Source organism: Astyanax mexicanus, chromosome 5, assembly GCF_023375975.1.
Source record: "Astyanax mexicanus isolate ESR-SI-001 chromosome 5, AstMex3_surface, whole genome shotgun sequence".
Classification (NCBI taxonomy): domain Eukaryota; kingdom Metazoa; phylum Chordata; class Actinopteri; order Characiformes; family Acestrorhamphidae; genus Astyanax; species Astyanax mexicanus.
In genome coordinates, this window is record NC_064412.1 from 21,326,979 (window position 1) to 21,343,076 (window position 16,098).

At 35.2% G+C, this 16,098-nt stretch overlaps 2 protein-coding genes across 6 annotated transcripts in view; both read left to right on the forward strand.

Annotated features, from left to right (window-relative positions):
* Positions 1-9,079, forward strand: part of uap1 (UDP-N-acetylglucosamine pyrophosphorylase 1) — a 38,337-nt gene extending 29,258 nt beyond the window's left edge. For 2 of the 3 annotated variants that reach the window (XM_049479364.1, XM_007258362.4), the window contains exons 6-11: positions 3,338-3,531; positions 4,038-4,178; positions 5,087-5,275; positions 6,585-6,626; positions 7,271-7,337; positions 8,333-9,079. In XM_049479364.1, the coding sequence (XP_049335321.1) occupies positions 3,338-3,531; positions 4,038-4,178; positions 5,087-5,275; positions 6,585-6,626; positions 7,271-7,337; positions 8,333-8,425 (726 nt within the window). In that variant the 3' untranslated portion in view covers positions 8,426-9,079. The remainder of the gene's footprint in view (positions 1-3,337; positions 3,532-4,037; positions 4,179-5,086; positions 5,276-6,584; positions 6,627-7,270; positions 7,338-8,332) is intronic. The other variant, XM_007258364.4, reaches the window with a different exon arrangement.
* A 3,040-nt stretch (positions 9,080-12,119) lies between these two features.
* ddr2a (discoidin domain receptor tyrosine kinase 2a) overlaps positions 12,120-16,098 on the forward strand; it is a 47,348-nt gene continuing 43,369 nt past the window's right edge. For all 3 annotated transcript variants that reach the window (XM_007258365.4, XM_007258367.4, XM_007258366.4), the window contains exon 1: positions 12,120-12,295. The gene's annotated coding sequence lies outside the window, so the exon portion shown is untranslated. The remainder of the gene's footprint in view (positions 12,296-16,098) is intronic.

The window sequence follows — 16,098 nt, forward strand, 5'->3', positions numbered from 1 at the left end:
GTTTTTTTTTTTTTTGTTTGTTTTTTTGTTTTTTTAAAGATATTTAAACTGTTCATAATCTAATCCAATTTTGAGGCATTATCAATAATATTGAGGGGAATTGTTTGTCCTTTTTTATGTGGGTTGGTTGGGGCAGTGTGTTTAAACAATGTGACTTCTACCAGACTCTACTTCTTCTATTCTTCCGGGCATCTGAAAAGAAGTGGTTTGAACAGCAGGAGGTCTCTTGCACAACCACAGAGGTCTTTCTCAATCAAAATGAGTTCTTGTGATTACAATGATTCTAGTTACCCGCCAGATGAAAATGTTTTTTTCAGTTACAAATCTTTTTACTTACCCTAAGCTCATTTTAAACGTGAAAAAGAAACCTGCACAATCCTTGATGTGTCACTAGGTGGGGCACTTTCTCTCTTATAATACTTTTCTTTGTTTTCTTTTCTTTTCTTTTCTTTCTTTAGACTTTTCTGTTTCAGGGGCTGGAAGATTATTTTACAATAACACCCTTTGTTTTGTTTTTTTTAGTAGTTTTACAAAAGCTTTGATTTTCAATACAGCTGTCTGACTAACTATGTTTGATGGCCAGTAGAACTGGGAAACAATTAGTCCGTACTGAACACTGGTTCTTTAATAAGCAAATGTTCATCCCTTAGGAATAAATAGAAGGTAGTCTGTGGTTCGTTGTAAGCACTTAGCCACTAACAATGGATAGTGTCTTTGTGTTCCAGGGCTGCTGAAGGAAAACTACTTTACAGTGTGCTGTGGTTATTATAGAAAAAAATGTTCTAACTCAAATTTATTTGGCCCTTGTGGTGTTTGCATGCATAACCGGCATGTACACTTTGTTTTGGTTTAACAGTGTTTTTAGCATTTAGTTTTGCAGTGCTTAAGTTGTAGCAGTCGTCCTGTATAAGGTATCAATGTGATTCATAATTGAGGAAGCTGTTATGGGAGGAGTAGTCCAGGTTAACTAATCAGCTAGTACAAATTCTGAGTCCTACAAACTGCTTGACCTTATCAATCTCAAGGCGTTTGAGCATTAAGTAAGTGCAGACTCCCCTGATATGTTGATAATTAGCTTAATATTAGACAGTTTGGCTATATTTTGTTTTGAAGTAGAATGTTTAAAAACACAGTATTGAATTTTATTGACAGTCAGACAGTGGTTTGTTTTGTGTTGTGTTTAAACTCTGACCACTAGAGAGCAGTGTTGTACTCTGTCATTAGATCCCACTATTCTGATTGGGTAAAAAGTAAACTTTTCTTTTACTCAGATTTTATAAATATTTGGTGTTTTTTTTTTTAAATACTTTTTATACAAAAAAAAAAAATAGTGTAGAAAATGTGACTTAAACAATCGCATATTACAATACGGTATCACTATATGGTAAAGTATCACAGTATATTGTGATATGTTGAAATATAAATCCTGTATATTGTTGCATATCATATCGGCAAGTTTTACCAGTACTATGTGCTATGACAGTGCTACTACGGTGTTATGACGCTACGAAGCTTTAAATGTTCTTCTAATTGTTTGCAAAGACAGGTAATGCCTCTCCTTATAACTGTCAGGGAAGTTTCAGCATGAATGCACTGGTCTGGAACTGATATGATTAAACTTACTTAGCCATAATTAGTTTCAAAATACTCTTCATCTGAAAACATTCCCTTCCACCATGTCTCTTTGCATTTGTCCGTTGGTCCTCTCTTTTGAAAGTGTAGTTGGCACATCGTTTTACATCGTTTTAAGACCCTTGGCAGAGCTTTGGCTTGGAGAGTGAGAGAGAGACCAATACATTCCCTATTTTGTTTCTTCGTGGCATACGCAGATGTTTTGTAGGTCATTCTTGTATATCGGTTTTATTGGAGCAGAAAGGCAGGCGAGGAAAATGTCCCCACTGGTTTAAAAATGTCAGTCAGCTTATGATGTGCTTTACCCTGTGAGGTGCTTAGGAAACAGCTTGCCAACGTTTCCGGTGGATTTTTCTTTCTTTTTTTTTAAATGGAGTAAAGTGAATCGAGGGTAAAATCTGGCAGCTTCACATCACACTGTAAAAAATGGAAAACTCCGCTGTGTAATATTATTCAGTGTCAAAGTTCCTCCAATGGATTTTATTGCAGTGTCCTAACATTTGCTTAAGCAACAATAGTTGTAGATGTTATTGTTGACCTTCAAGTTAAAATTTATAGTGAATATAAACATTTGGTTTTTGACAGTCTGCTAAGATTTATACGGTCCTCAATTTAGCTGAAAAAAAAAGCAGACCACTACAAGTCTCTGAATTCCACTAGTAATTAAACAGCCCCTTCATGTCAGAGGCACGATTGTAAGAAACGTTGAACCCACCCACCCCTCATAAATTGTGAAGCATGCAGTTAATGTGGCTTTAGCCTCCTCCCCCATCCTAACCCATCATCAACTTAGAACTTTGTAATTTGTTACTTGCAGATGGATGGAGGGTTTTTTCCCCTTCTGCCTTTGCTTTAATTTAATGCAGACTCCGGGCATGGAGAAAACTAGATGAAGTGTGTGGTCTTCTTCTTCACTCAAGTCTGAAGCTGGGCTTAGGAGCAATAAGTTGCAAGAGTGGGAAACGTCTTCTTTTACTTTTCGTATGAGAACAAAACAGTTGTTAGAGTTTAATGAGCAGAGCTGGAAGTGTTTTAAAAGTTTTATTTTCTCATATTTTCAACTTAAAACACTTTTTAGAGGCTAGTTATATACAAAGTTACTATTTGTTTGGATGCCATTAAAATAATATTTGAATTCTCTAGGTATTTAATAAGAAACCAGACTGCTCATCATAGATAATGGCTAAACCAGGATTTGGTCCAAGCGTTGTGAATCAAATAAGAGATTATATACGGTACTTTCTGAAGTTTAAAATATATTTAAGGATTTAAGGATTCCTTATATACAATTTTAAAATTAAAAAATGTGCTTCAAATGCTTAATTGATTGAAAGCATAGCAGAACCATATTTTAGATTCCTTTTGGAGGAATCAGTTATTTTCTTTACTATTGTTAATGTCTTAATAAATGATGTTTGTAAAAACTGTTGTTCAGATTAAAAAGGAAAGAATAACAGCTTTCTACCAAAAGGGAGAAATGTTCAATATATGGTTATTAATTGGAAGGGCTCATTTGGTTTATTGTAATATAATATGTTTGTTTGTGATAGATATGCGGGTACATGTGTAATACTCCCACATCTCCTTTTAAAAGAAAGCGGTTCTAACGTGACATCTCTCAAAAATAATTATTCAGAATGTGTATTTTGCTATAAAATGCTAAGAAATTCATGGTCGCTTCTTCTTATTGTGGCTTTTTTTGCAGGTTGTGGAGAAAACCAATCCGACTGAGGCAGTGGGTGTGGTCTGTAAAGTGGATGGGCGTTACCAAGTGGTTGAGTACAGTGAAATCACATTGTCCACAGCAGAAAAGCGGAGCAGCGACGGCCGGTTATTGTTCAGTGCCAGCAATGTAGCTAATCATTTCTTCAGCCTTCCCTTCCTGAAAGATGTCGTCAAGTGAGTCAGCTGTCAGTCAGTCACTACATTGCATAAAACTATTTTTGATGAAAAAAACATACTATATTAATGTTTTTTATTTATTTTGATTAAATCTATATGTTTATAGTAAATGAACTGAAATAAGTAAAAATATGAATTAATTGCTTCATACTTTGGCTTAAATTGCAGTTCAGGGTGTAATTGGTTTCTATACAAATGCATCATTAACGTCTTAAACTGGACAGCTATTTCTATGAGCTGTTTCCAATGAGCTTTGCCATCTTGTAAATAGTAGGAGAATGGAACGGACTTTAATGTGCTCAGAGAATATGAGGTAAAGTCAAGGAAGGAACATCTGCAGTTTTTGTGTGTCTGGTATTTTAAACACATGATGACTTTGCCAGATTTGTTCTCTTATTGTGATTTTTATGATATTCTAATAGAAAGAACATGTTTCACTTCCCTGCTCGTCTCTTTCTCTCTGTCTTTTGGTCTGTCTGTCTCCCTCTATGTCTGTTTGTCAGTATGCATGAGCCGCAGTTGCAGCACCATGTGGCCCAGAAGAAAATCCCCTTTGTGGACACTCGAGGACAGCTAATTTCACCTGACAAACCCAACGGAATTAAGATGGAAAAATTTGTTTTCGACATTTTCCAATTTGCCAAGTTAGTGTCTTATTCCTTTTTTTGTTCCTTTTTGGTAAACTTTCCTGTAACCTGTCTCAGAGAAATGGCAGGTGTGGATGAGTCATTTGTACTACATTAGAGTTGGAATGGTTTGCAAAACTTAACCATGTCCTTTTAATACTGCAGCACAGACAGTACTTTTTTGGGGCTATTTTCACGCCTTCGGAATGCATTGTTTAAATAGCAATTATATATAGCAATTAAGACTTATATAGGAATTGATCAACACAAATGTGCATGGTAGTTTGGAAGTGAGGTGTGTTTAGGTACATTTCAAGCATATTGCTATTTTTTTAACAAAAAAACATTTTTTGTACATTTTTTGGTACATAAACCCAATGTTTACTCCAACGATAAACAGAATACACAATAAAATATCATATTTAGCTGTTTGGATATGGATCTGGTCCAGCGCATGGATGTGGTTATGTCTATCACTAGTTTGATTGCCTGATTTTACACAATTAGACATTGATTTACCAAACCAGTGTTGTATAATAACTATAAATAATGCTAGTCTCGCACAGTACTGTACATAACAATCTGTAATTAACAGATTACAGCTAAATGTGAATGCTAAAAATTATTCTTCACTAAAGAGAAAATTTTGTCTAGGACTAGTCTAAATCCCTGTCCAGAAAAGTGACACATATAGTGTTTTGTTTCAGTTTAGCTTAAGGGGCTAACAATTTAAATAGTTTAAAATGACTTCTTATGTTGAAAATAAGTATGTCACTTGTCACATCAAAGTCTAAGACACTTCCTTTAGCATTTACAGCCTTCTTGTTATGTTTGTTAAACGCAATCTATTTGTCCCTGTAAATGATGGTAAACTATTGAGTGTTTAGTACCCGTTAGTGAGGTGTATGCCTGTGTGTGTATTACAGGATGTTTGTGGTGTACGAGGTGCTGAGGGAGGATGAGTTTTCTCCTCTGAAGAATGCAGACAGTCAGGAGGGGAAGGATAACCCCACCACCGCTCGACAAGCACTCATGTCCCTGCACCACCGCTGGATCCTCAACGCAGGCGGACATTTTATTGACGAAAATGGAACGCGCCTGCCTGCTATTCCCAGGTATGCTGGATGAATGTGTTTACAGACACACACTCACATACACTCAATCGTATATACATGAAAGGTATGTACATGTATAGAGATATAAAGGTAATTTAAATGGTTCTTTGAATAATACTATTGAAAAATCACTTTTAGCTCCATAAGGAACGATTGTTTGTAAGAGATGCATGTGTGTGTGTTTAAATAGGTTGGAAAAAAGGTTTAAATAGATCTCTTTATATCTCTTTTACAAAAATGATTTTTTGTGGAGCCAAAAATGTTCCTTCTATGGCATCACTATGGTAGAAACATTTCTTTTTAGGAGTGTAGACTTGGACACTAGAATGCAGTTCTGCACACTAATACCGTCCTAGCATTTTTGTTCATGCCTGGTTTTGAATGCAGAATTTGTTCATTTTTAATTAACATTGTTAATGTAAAGATTTGTGGCAGACAGTGGTTTAGCAGTGTTGTACTCTGTTTAAGATCCTACTGTGCTGACTGCATAAAAACATTTATTTTTATCAGGTTGATGGTGTTTTTTATATTTCGACAGGTAAAATTTGACAAATGCAGTATTTGGCCTTGCTTAGAGTTTTACAATATAACGCTTTGCAAAGTATGGCAATATATCACCATGATTACAGTGTCATTTACAGACAAAAGAAATTTAACATACAACATAGGACCCCCAGTGAGCAACAGTGGCAAAGACAAACTTCTTCTGAAGGAGGAGGAAACCTTGGGAGGAACTAAAGCTCACATGTACCTTGTGCTATGACATATATTATCAATGCTAATATATAAGTGGGACCCATCCTCCTTTGGTCAGACAACTTAACAATTAAAGTTAAATATTCATTGTACATCCACATAGGTCTAATATATTCAGGTAAATAGCCACATCAGCTATTTTTCTTCCTTCCATTTCTTTCTCATCTTCTTCCAAACACACACATTTTATCATTCATATCAGTTCCACCTGTTCTTCTTTTTTTTACTTTTACTGTTTTTTTTTTTACACTTTTACTGTTTATCTACCCTGTAACTCATTCACACACAAACACGCTCTGTAGCTTGTTCTCTGTTCTCTCACAGTCCCGTGCAGTTGAACATTGACTGACCAAACACTCATCTCCTTCTGGTGTTAATAAGTAGTGTTGCAGACGTTTATGTAGAAGAGAGGTCCAAACAGGTTCAACATAACCCTAGAATGAATGTTTATACACAGCAAGTCACATTTCCCTTCAGTTTTCACCACATGTCCACAGTGTTTTATGGCTCAGTCCACACTTTTCACACTTTATTTCCTGTGTAACATTTCTAGACACGGACCAGCAGGGACACACACACCTGATGGCAGCCAGAAGTAACTATTTCCACAGTTGTATATAGTGCATGGTGATGGGCCTTTTGCTTCTCCCTTACTCAGTTTAGTAAGCCATAGAGAATGCAGTAGCCTGCAGGGGAGATCTCTGCTCTCCTGATGGGGGCTGGGGGGATTGGTGTTCTCAACCTGCTGCCTTTGACTCGTTCTCATCCAGACCTTAAATACTAACAGCAGAATGGTGCATGCTGGGAACAGGGCACTGCTTGTTTTGCAATCAGCGCTGGCTCTTTTTAAATATTTTCATTCATACATTCAGTACTGTAATAGAAAGATTTTCATTGCTTATAATTGCTTTCTTGCTTATAATCAAGTTTTCTTTTATCAATCGTCTCTTAACTGCCAATGGAAACCGCATCTTTTCAGTTACCAGTAACAGAGCTTAGATTTTGCATATTCTGAATGATGTGAAATCACTGTTTCTGCTGTTCCTGTCTTTCATAACTGATACACCTCTGTTTACTCAGCTGTGAGTGAAATGGGTTTTTAGGTGGCTCCAGTGACTCCTTTTCTACCCAGTTTATCCGACTTCAACTCTTTCCGATTTATCTGTTTAATTATTTCTTCTGTCTTTCAGCTGTGGTGAGTAATATGATTTAATGGTTTTAATTCTCAATATTTTACAGTCTGAAGGACGGCACTGACCTGCCAATCAAATGTGAGATCTCTCCACTTGTGTCCTATGGAGGAGAGGTAAGGGGTGCCTGGGATCAGATTCTGTTTGTGTGTTCGTTTATCTTTTTAAACATCTGGATTGGATATTTGATCTTTATTTTAACAGTATCTAAGAGGTGAAGGTACTGTATCTAAACATCTGAAACTAGTTATTAATAAAATTAAATTAATACAAATGCAGCATTGTCTGGAAAACAAATGCTACTAGAGGAGAACATTTAAAACAACTACCAACATGGCCAGTGAAGGTTGTTTAAGCAAGTTAAGCCCAAAATATACCACAGTCCAAAATATTGTCCATATATTTTAATAAAGGACTAAGATGAAAATAACAACATTTTGGAAGGAGCACCATACCCAAAGTCTCTCTTCTTAATCTAACATCCTTTGAATACGATCTTTAGCTCATTCATATGTTTACATCGAATGATCAAAACCCTCCACCACAACCAGTCTCCCAACTTTTAAAACTGTAAGCTCCTCTTCCTGACTCCACTTATTAGAGACGGGAACCGGTTTCCTAAGACAGAAGTCACCTAAACTCCAGACTAATGTTCGCAGAGTTATCCTCCCTTTATTAAGTCTCTTCCTGAATAACTAGCAAAATATTTCTTATGAATGGCAATAACACCTTAAATTAGTATTTTTGATCTTTTGTTGTTGTTGTTGTTGTTGTTGTTGTTGTTTTCTCTTTGTAAAAGGTTGTTGTTTTGTTAAATACAAGTATGGATTTTTTGGCTCAAAAAAATTAGTATAGTTTTTCAGAGCTAAACAGTGGAATCATTGCAAGTTTCAAATGATCTCCCCACTATTCAGTCTCTTCCCAAATAATTACAAACTGAGGTTCCAAACTAGCAAAATATTTTTTTTTAAATGGTAATGACACCTTAAATTAGTATTTTGGTTCTTCTATTTTCTCTTTGTAACTTTTATTAAAAAGCTAGAATAAAAGTGTTCTTTCTGGAATCAGTATCCGTAACGTATTCTGTGCCATTACAAATCTTGTTCCCCAGGGACTGGAGGATCTTGTGAAAGGCAGAGAATTCCACCCTGCACTGATCATCGATGAAAGCGATGTCCATGAGCAAGTGAGAAACGGACTGTAAACTGCAAGCTGGCTGCTGTGCTGTTTGGAAGCAATTTTCATCTCCTTCGACTTTCTTCCTGCCAGGCTGAAAGGACTGTGACATTCTAGTGCAATAATATGAAGGAAGTTATTTATTTTGCTAAAACATATTTTTATATCAATTCCTTCCGTTTCTTAGAATGGGGATATGTGTTGTAGCTGTTAATTTATATGTGTACACACCTTTGGAATAAATGAATGAATGTGATGCAATGAAAAGTATGGTACATGGGTTAAAAAAAAAAAAAGCTTTCGGTACAGACCGTGTGGTTCTCTGAATTGGTGCAGCTCATCATCAGGGCTTTACCACATCTGAAATTATGTTCCAAGACACTGATTAAGTTTAGGGGTAAATGCTTTGTGCCTCTTTGTTTTCTGTTTTTATACGCTGATTCTTTACTTTGTTTAAATGTTCTTCATAGGAAGGACACACTTGTTCTGACAAGTATGCAAAGTTGTTGTTTTTTTCTGTTTTTTTTTTTGTTTTTTACAAATAAATGATTGTTGGCTTTGTTTCTGTTATCAAATAACAGAATCGTACAAAGTAGAAAATGGTTAAATAGAATTTCTAGCATGAGAACTACTGTAAACTCCTCCTGTCTGATCAATCTTTTCACAAATAAATAAGTAAATAAAGTAAATACATTCTTTACTCAACTGAAAAAGGTTTTGGTAGTTTCCTATTGTGTGTGCATGTTTAACAGGTATGTTTTTTGCATCTGAGACTGAGTGGAATCAGATTTTCCAGCACAGCGTTTATGAGGTAGGTTATGATTGGCCAGTGCTTGCACAGCCACCACACGCTACAGCCATTTCAGCAACGTGCAGTCTGAGACTCTCTCTCTCTACCCCTTTTCCCTCTTCCTTTCTGCTTTTCTCTTTTTTTGTGCTCTCTCACTCTTTTCTTTTTTGGTTTTTCTCTCTATTGTTTGGCTCTCTATTGTAGCTCCTTTTTGCATCTCCTCTTTGTTATTCCTTTGCAGTACATCTTATTGCCCAGTAAAATTTCCTAGCAAATAAACTTTAGAAAAGGTTTTGTTAAATTCAAGTATGGATTTTTCAGCTCACCACTTTGTCAAACAGAATGAATGTTGATTGTGGCTCTATAATAAGTACACTTTTATGTTTTTTATTTTTACATTTTTAAAACTATTTAAAGGTGATATATATGTCTTCTAAAGTTACAGTTTTAGGGTAAAGTGTCTATTAAAACAAACACATAAAAAAAGCAGTTTGCCATTTATGTATAAACATGTAATGTGAACCCTGCATTATAGTTAAATTGATTATTTGTGCAACATATTTGTACAAATCTCATCATCTTAGCAACTGATGGAAGTTACACATATATTCATGTAGTCCTTTTTAAGCACAAAGTCAATGAGCTCATTGTTAAATAAAAAAGAGCTCCTGTATTTGCTAGTTCACATAAATATGACCACTATTGCTTGGATATCCTTAAATGAGCATTAATATATGATATCTTTTTGTGTAAGCACAAGTCTTATATGTACAGAAAAAAAACATCAATGCATTGAAAATGACACAGAATGAACCCAATTCTGAGAGTACATTATTGTGTAAAAGGTACATTAAGAAATTTTTGGTTTTGACTCTACACAGGATTGTGTGTGTATATATATATATATATATATATATATATATATATATATATATATATATATATATATATATATATATATATATATATATATATATATATATATATAGCACGTTTAACACAATCCCACTCTACATTTGCAGTTCCTTTTCTGCACTGAACAGTTATTCTGTATCTGCTTTCTATCCATAAATTATAATTGAGTATATGTTCCTGGCCATAACTATCCGTGATCGCTAGAAAAAAAGAAGGGAAGAAAAATGTGGTGCTGGGGACTGCCATGTGCTTTTCGCATTACGTTGGAGTATGAGTACGGCTCAAAAATGGGGGCTGTAGGGTTCTGGGGAATAAAAGAGAGGTCAAAGAGGAATTCCAGCAGAAAATGTGAAATTGCATAAATCTCACGTAAGCAGTACTGTGTATGGAAAAACTAGTTTTTGAAAGGTCTGTATCTTTAAAAAAATTCTTTCCTTGCTTTTTTTAAATTAATTTTATGCCTTATCTATATTTTTTTCAAGTTACAAATATGTACCACTCATGACTTTTGCCATGTTCAATGTAAGGTAAAGTATTGACCTATGCCTGTGGGATCTCCTACATTGAATGTAGATGTAGACACTGCCATTTTATGACATGTTCCCAGTACACATGACATCATGGATCGAAGCATGCTAAAATTCTGCCACAACTTATGAAATTGAATGTTTAATTAATCGGTCACCAACTATTAGGCGTCTCTCTGATCATTTACGTCACCTTGCCATGAGCATGCTGACTAGTGTTTAGCCTCACTCACAAGAGAACACCTCACAACTTATACAAGTGTCAGGGGTTTCCACTTAATTATCAATGTACTTCTATTCCATGTCAGTGTATTCTGAAATAAAAAAATGCTGCTAGAATTTTATTTGAAATACAATCCAACAAAGAGACAAAGGAAACGCGGAAACACTGGGGTATATATCCACCAAAAGACACCTGGGAAACAGATAACGAGGGGGTGGAACTATAGATTACAGTCATGTGGGGGAACACAGGTGAGGACACTCAGAAAGAGACACAGGGAAAACACAGAGCCACTTGCTGGAATCTAAGGGAAAATAAATAGACAGGAGGACCGAAATGACAGAGACAGACTAGGAAAGACACAGAACAGGACCAGAACATGATTATGGTTCAGTTTACAGGACAAGTCTAATCATAGAGTCTACTATTTATTCCTTTCAATTGAAAATCGATATTTAAAATGTTGTAATGCCTCTCTGAGAAATGTCCCTAAATGTAATAAAAAACTACACATTTTTTTTCTTAATTTCAAAATGTATTTCAAACAATTCCAGTATGTTTTCAGGGCTCCAGAATAACATGGTCCCAATGACGGTCAAAAATAGCGCATTGGATGAGACTAAAGCTCTTTTCAGATGCTTTCAGTATGGTGAATCTGTGTGAGGTGAAATTGTTGTTTTGTTTATGAGGTTGAAATATGAGGAAAGTTTCTTAATTCTTAGCGAATAGTCTGTTTCGGCTAAAATTACGGCTTTCAAAATAGAGCCAACCACCTTGCTGGTAATGTTGCAAGAGGAGGAGGGGCCTATAGTCAGGAATATTTGTAGAATAATACAACAATAATGGGAAAAATAATTTAAACGGGCGATTTTTGCCAGAAAACTTTGGAACGATTCTGGGACTGTTGTGAAAAAGGTTATTCTGGAACTCTGCATATTCATACATCAGTGTTAGTCATTCACTACTGTAGTGTCTATCAACAGTGATTCACAACATTGCTTTAAAAATCTAGTTGCTCTCTATAAATATTAGTACAATGATCTTTTCTGTTTTCTATTGGCTGTCAAAAAAAATACATTTAAGAAAAAAAAACTTCTCTGATTGGTCACTGGAGTCTGACTTAATTGAAACCTGCTGTATGGCATGAGGAATTCTGGGACTTTGGCATGTACCCAAGAATCCTCAGTATGTTAGTTTTCTTTTCTCTCTCTCTCATTCTCTTACTCCCCCTCTCTCTCCCTCCCTCCTTCTCTCCCTCTCATTGCCCCTTCTCTTTTTTTTCTTCTCCAGAGTTGTCTTACATCAGCTCAGTGTGCCTGGATATGAGGTCTGAGAGAATATAGAGAGAAAGGAACTGCTTGGATTTTATCTTTGTCCTCTTTTACGCTGGTTGGGATTAAGATCTCTCTGGACAAATGGTTTGAGAAGAGTGGAGTACAAACAGTAAGTTTTATTTTTATTCTTCACAACAGTGGAAAATGTTGTCTTTCTTATTTTTTAAACATCTTCAGCAGGATTTTAGAGAAAGGGTATGTGTTTCTTTGTTTGTCTGAGAACTTTCATATATTTCATACATTACTTGTGCTCTATTTTGCCATAATTTCTCTTCTTTGCGCTAAAAAAACTTTCTCTGGAAGGGCTAGTGTTTGCATGGCAGGCTAAAATAGTGGATACCAGAGCAAACGGATACTTGATCCCTACTGCACAGTGAACTGATGCAAACCCAGCTGTTTTGGACTGCTTTACCAATATGGACGCCATCTGTAAGAGTATTTTATGTCTCTGAACTTTGTAAATCATAGTGCTTAATTTGGTTTATTGCTTGCAAGATGTGGTGCTTGCTTCAGATTTCTATATAATTTTAATCTTTTAGTAAAGTCAAAGAAAATGCATTCACTAGGTTTTTTTTTAAACATAGTCTTACTTTTCTTTTTTTTCCCTTTTTCTTATTCTTGTAGCATTCTTCAGGTTTCTGTTTAGTATAGTTACAGTAATTTACCACAAGTGACATTAGTTTCACCAACATAACCACTTTACGGTTCATAATGATAAAATGAATAGAGAAACTAGACCTTGACACAATTCCAATTGTGTCAATTATTCCAATGAAATAATTTACAGCAAACTTTAGTTTAGTACTTTAGTGTGACCATTTTGAGTAGTAATGCAATACTAATTAAAAAAATAGTTTTGGTCCAAATAATAATGTTTATGGTCACATAATTTTGGTAATTCCCTATATAGAGTTAAAGATGTTTGTAGTGTTTCCAATTTAGTAAATGTCAGAATTATTAGATTTAGGATTTTGTTTAGAGTAAGGACAGGTTTAGCATTCATTAAATCAAACCCACATTTCATTGCCAGTCAACAAATTTGAATACTAGTTAATGATCACTAGTTAAGTATCCAGCACATTATCACATTAAAGTGTTGTGATGTTTATAAGTGGAATTCTAGCCTGATTTAAAGTTTTTTGTGTTTGTAAAACTGTCTTTATGGCCAAGGTCTGGTTTAAACAAGGTGCACTAGTGTGTCATGGCATGCTTCTCGTTTGTGTTAGACATGGGTCATGACCTTACTGCTGGAAACAGGCAAAGGCACCCGGTATGGCCTTTACATGTGTTTTAAATGATCACACTTACATACAACAGGTTTGTAAATTTCAATACACTACCTGTACTTACATGCTACACACATTCAGATACAGAATTTTACAAAATTTTACAAATTTACTGATGACTTTAGTAAAAACTAGCAAGTTAACTGTTTCGAACCATTCACTTATAATTTCGATATTTATTTTTATTTTATTTGACAACCTCATTAAAGAAAATATTATGGTAGTTAAAGCAACACTATGGACATTTGAAATATCTACTCTTGAGCTCCCCCTAAATTTGAGTCACATAAAGGACTAATCGATATCGCAAGCTGCAATAGAAAACTTTTACAATACACTAATAATAGATGTGTTATTACATCATATAAATAAAAATCTGTAGACCTTAAAAATCGTTTTCACACTCACATCTCCTTTAAAAACACGTTCTTTAAGGAAACAAAAGTGAGTTGTGTGCCATATCGTATCGTACGCGATAATATCACCAACATTTTTGAATATCGTGAACAATATTACACCCTGCAATATCGTGCCATTACACTCACCCCTAATTATCACATTAGGGTACTACTTTTTTGCTGTTTTAAGCAAAACAAATTTACACATTTCTCATTTCCAATTAAATATCTACTAGAGACAGATTATATCTGTCCAGTATCATTTATTTTACTTTAATCCTGGATATATGGAGATATTTGGAGTGCATTATTATTATTAGTATCAAGACATTCTGAATCATTGACATCTGTTACAAATCTGCTAAAGTTTTTGTATTTTTTTGTCATATTGCCAAGAGTATCGTTATCGCGATAATACCATGAAATATTGTGATATTATTTTAGGGCCATATCACCCATCCTTACTTCTAACCATTTGAAGATTGCCGAGCGAGAAATTAAAGTGCAAGCCCACAGTCAGTGACATGTTTGCAAATACTCATAAACATATTTTCATTGAAACACAAAATCTGAAATCTTTTTTCCAGTCCTAAACATTTAGTTAAACATCAAAACTTTTAAGAATAAGCATGAGTGATGACAGGTTTCAGAGTTGTTTTCATCTGAAATCATGGACATTTAGGTTAGTGATGCAGGCCTCTTGGGCAGGAGCTCAGTTGGGAATGACTGGCGGGACGTCAGTGATATCCGGCATAATGATACACTGAAGCTTGGTGTGTAATTTGAATTCGAGCTTCAAAATATCTGAGGCACCCAGCTCTCCACGGTTCTGCTGCTTACCATCTGACAAATCCATTTTCCATTTTAAAGCAGCTGAATGCGGACACCAGGGAAGTATTCCCCGTCTTAACAACAACTTGTTCTGCATGTATAAATAGCAACCAAGTCGAATGCATTACTGAAGAAAATACCAGGTTTGTGTCCCACACACATATTCTCCACCCAGCTTTAACAAGCATAGCTTCAGTACACCAGCCGACACTGAGACTGGGTGTACAAAAAACTTACATAAGAAAACTGCCTGGGCCACGTGCCTGATGAAATTGAGCCATTACAAGCTGCTGTTGTTGCCCCACCTTCACCAAAGGGATATAATGGATTGAGCTTCTTTGATGCGAAATGCTAATAAAAACAGCATGAGATGGTTTACATTCCCCTATGGGACCATGATGAGGCTATAAAAGATGCCAGTAAAGTAGCAGAAATCTGGGGTTAAATATGACGTGAGCTTTGTCTCTCATTAAGCCTAAAATTAAACTAAGCCTGTTTATTAGTATGATTACCAGGGGTGGGAAATGTGATCTTCCTGACGTAAAATTGTGATAATTTACGGTTAATTAATTAATTAAACTTGTACATTTATATTGGACATCTGAGCTTTCAGTTATTCTGCGATTGGTACTAAAATTAGTTTTGCCTAAACCTCTTAATGCTAATTAACATTGATCGGATACTTGTATAAGCATAACAAAACAAATCAAGTCAGATTTATTTTCACATCACAAGAGCACAGATGTACAGGTGAGTGAAGAACGTGGGTGCAAGTTCCCGCTAGTATGCAGATAACAAAATTTACAACAGAGTAGAAAATAAAATAAAATAGAAAATGTACAATTAATTGATCTTACAATAACTTACACTATAGACATATGGCAATGCACAGTAGGTTATAACTGAATATATAGATATAAAATCCAGTCCATTCAGTGCACACAGTCTGGGGGTTGTTTTTAACTAATGAATTCTTTAAATAAATTACATTTCTTTCTTTGAAATAGATTTGTATGTGTTGCTTGTGTGTATTAGTATTAGCTGTTCAGTGCAGCTAACAGCATATAGTTCCCCCTTCTGTAAAACAAAGACACATTAGATTTAGATTGTATCAGAGGTCATATTATTGTGTTCCTCTGTACAGTAGTTCTAAACTGCAGATTCTAACCAAACCATTTAATTTACCTTCTGAGAATTCTCCTCAGTGCTTCCGGCTGGGTAATGATGTTTGTTAATGTCACCTTGAGGGCACATAGACTGAATTACTGACTAAATCTGTCTTTGAACAGCACTCACTAAAATAAGTCACTCAGTCAGTATATCGTAATTAAATACATTCACCTTAAGTCAAAATATGCTAAAATATGATCTTGCAAAAATGAATGGGGTGTGTAACT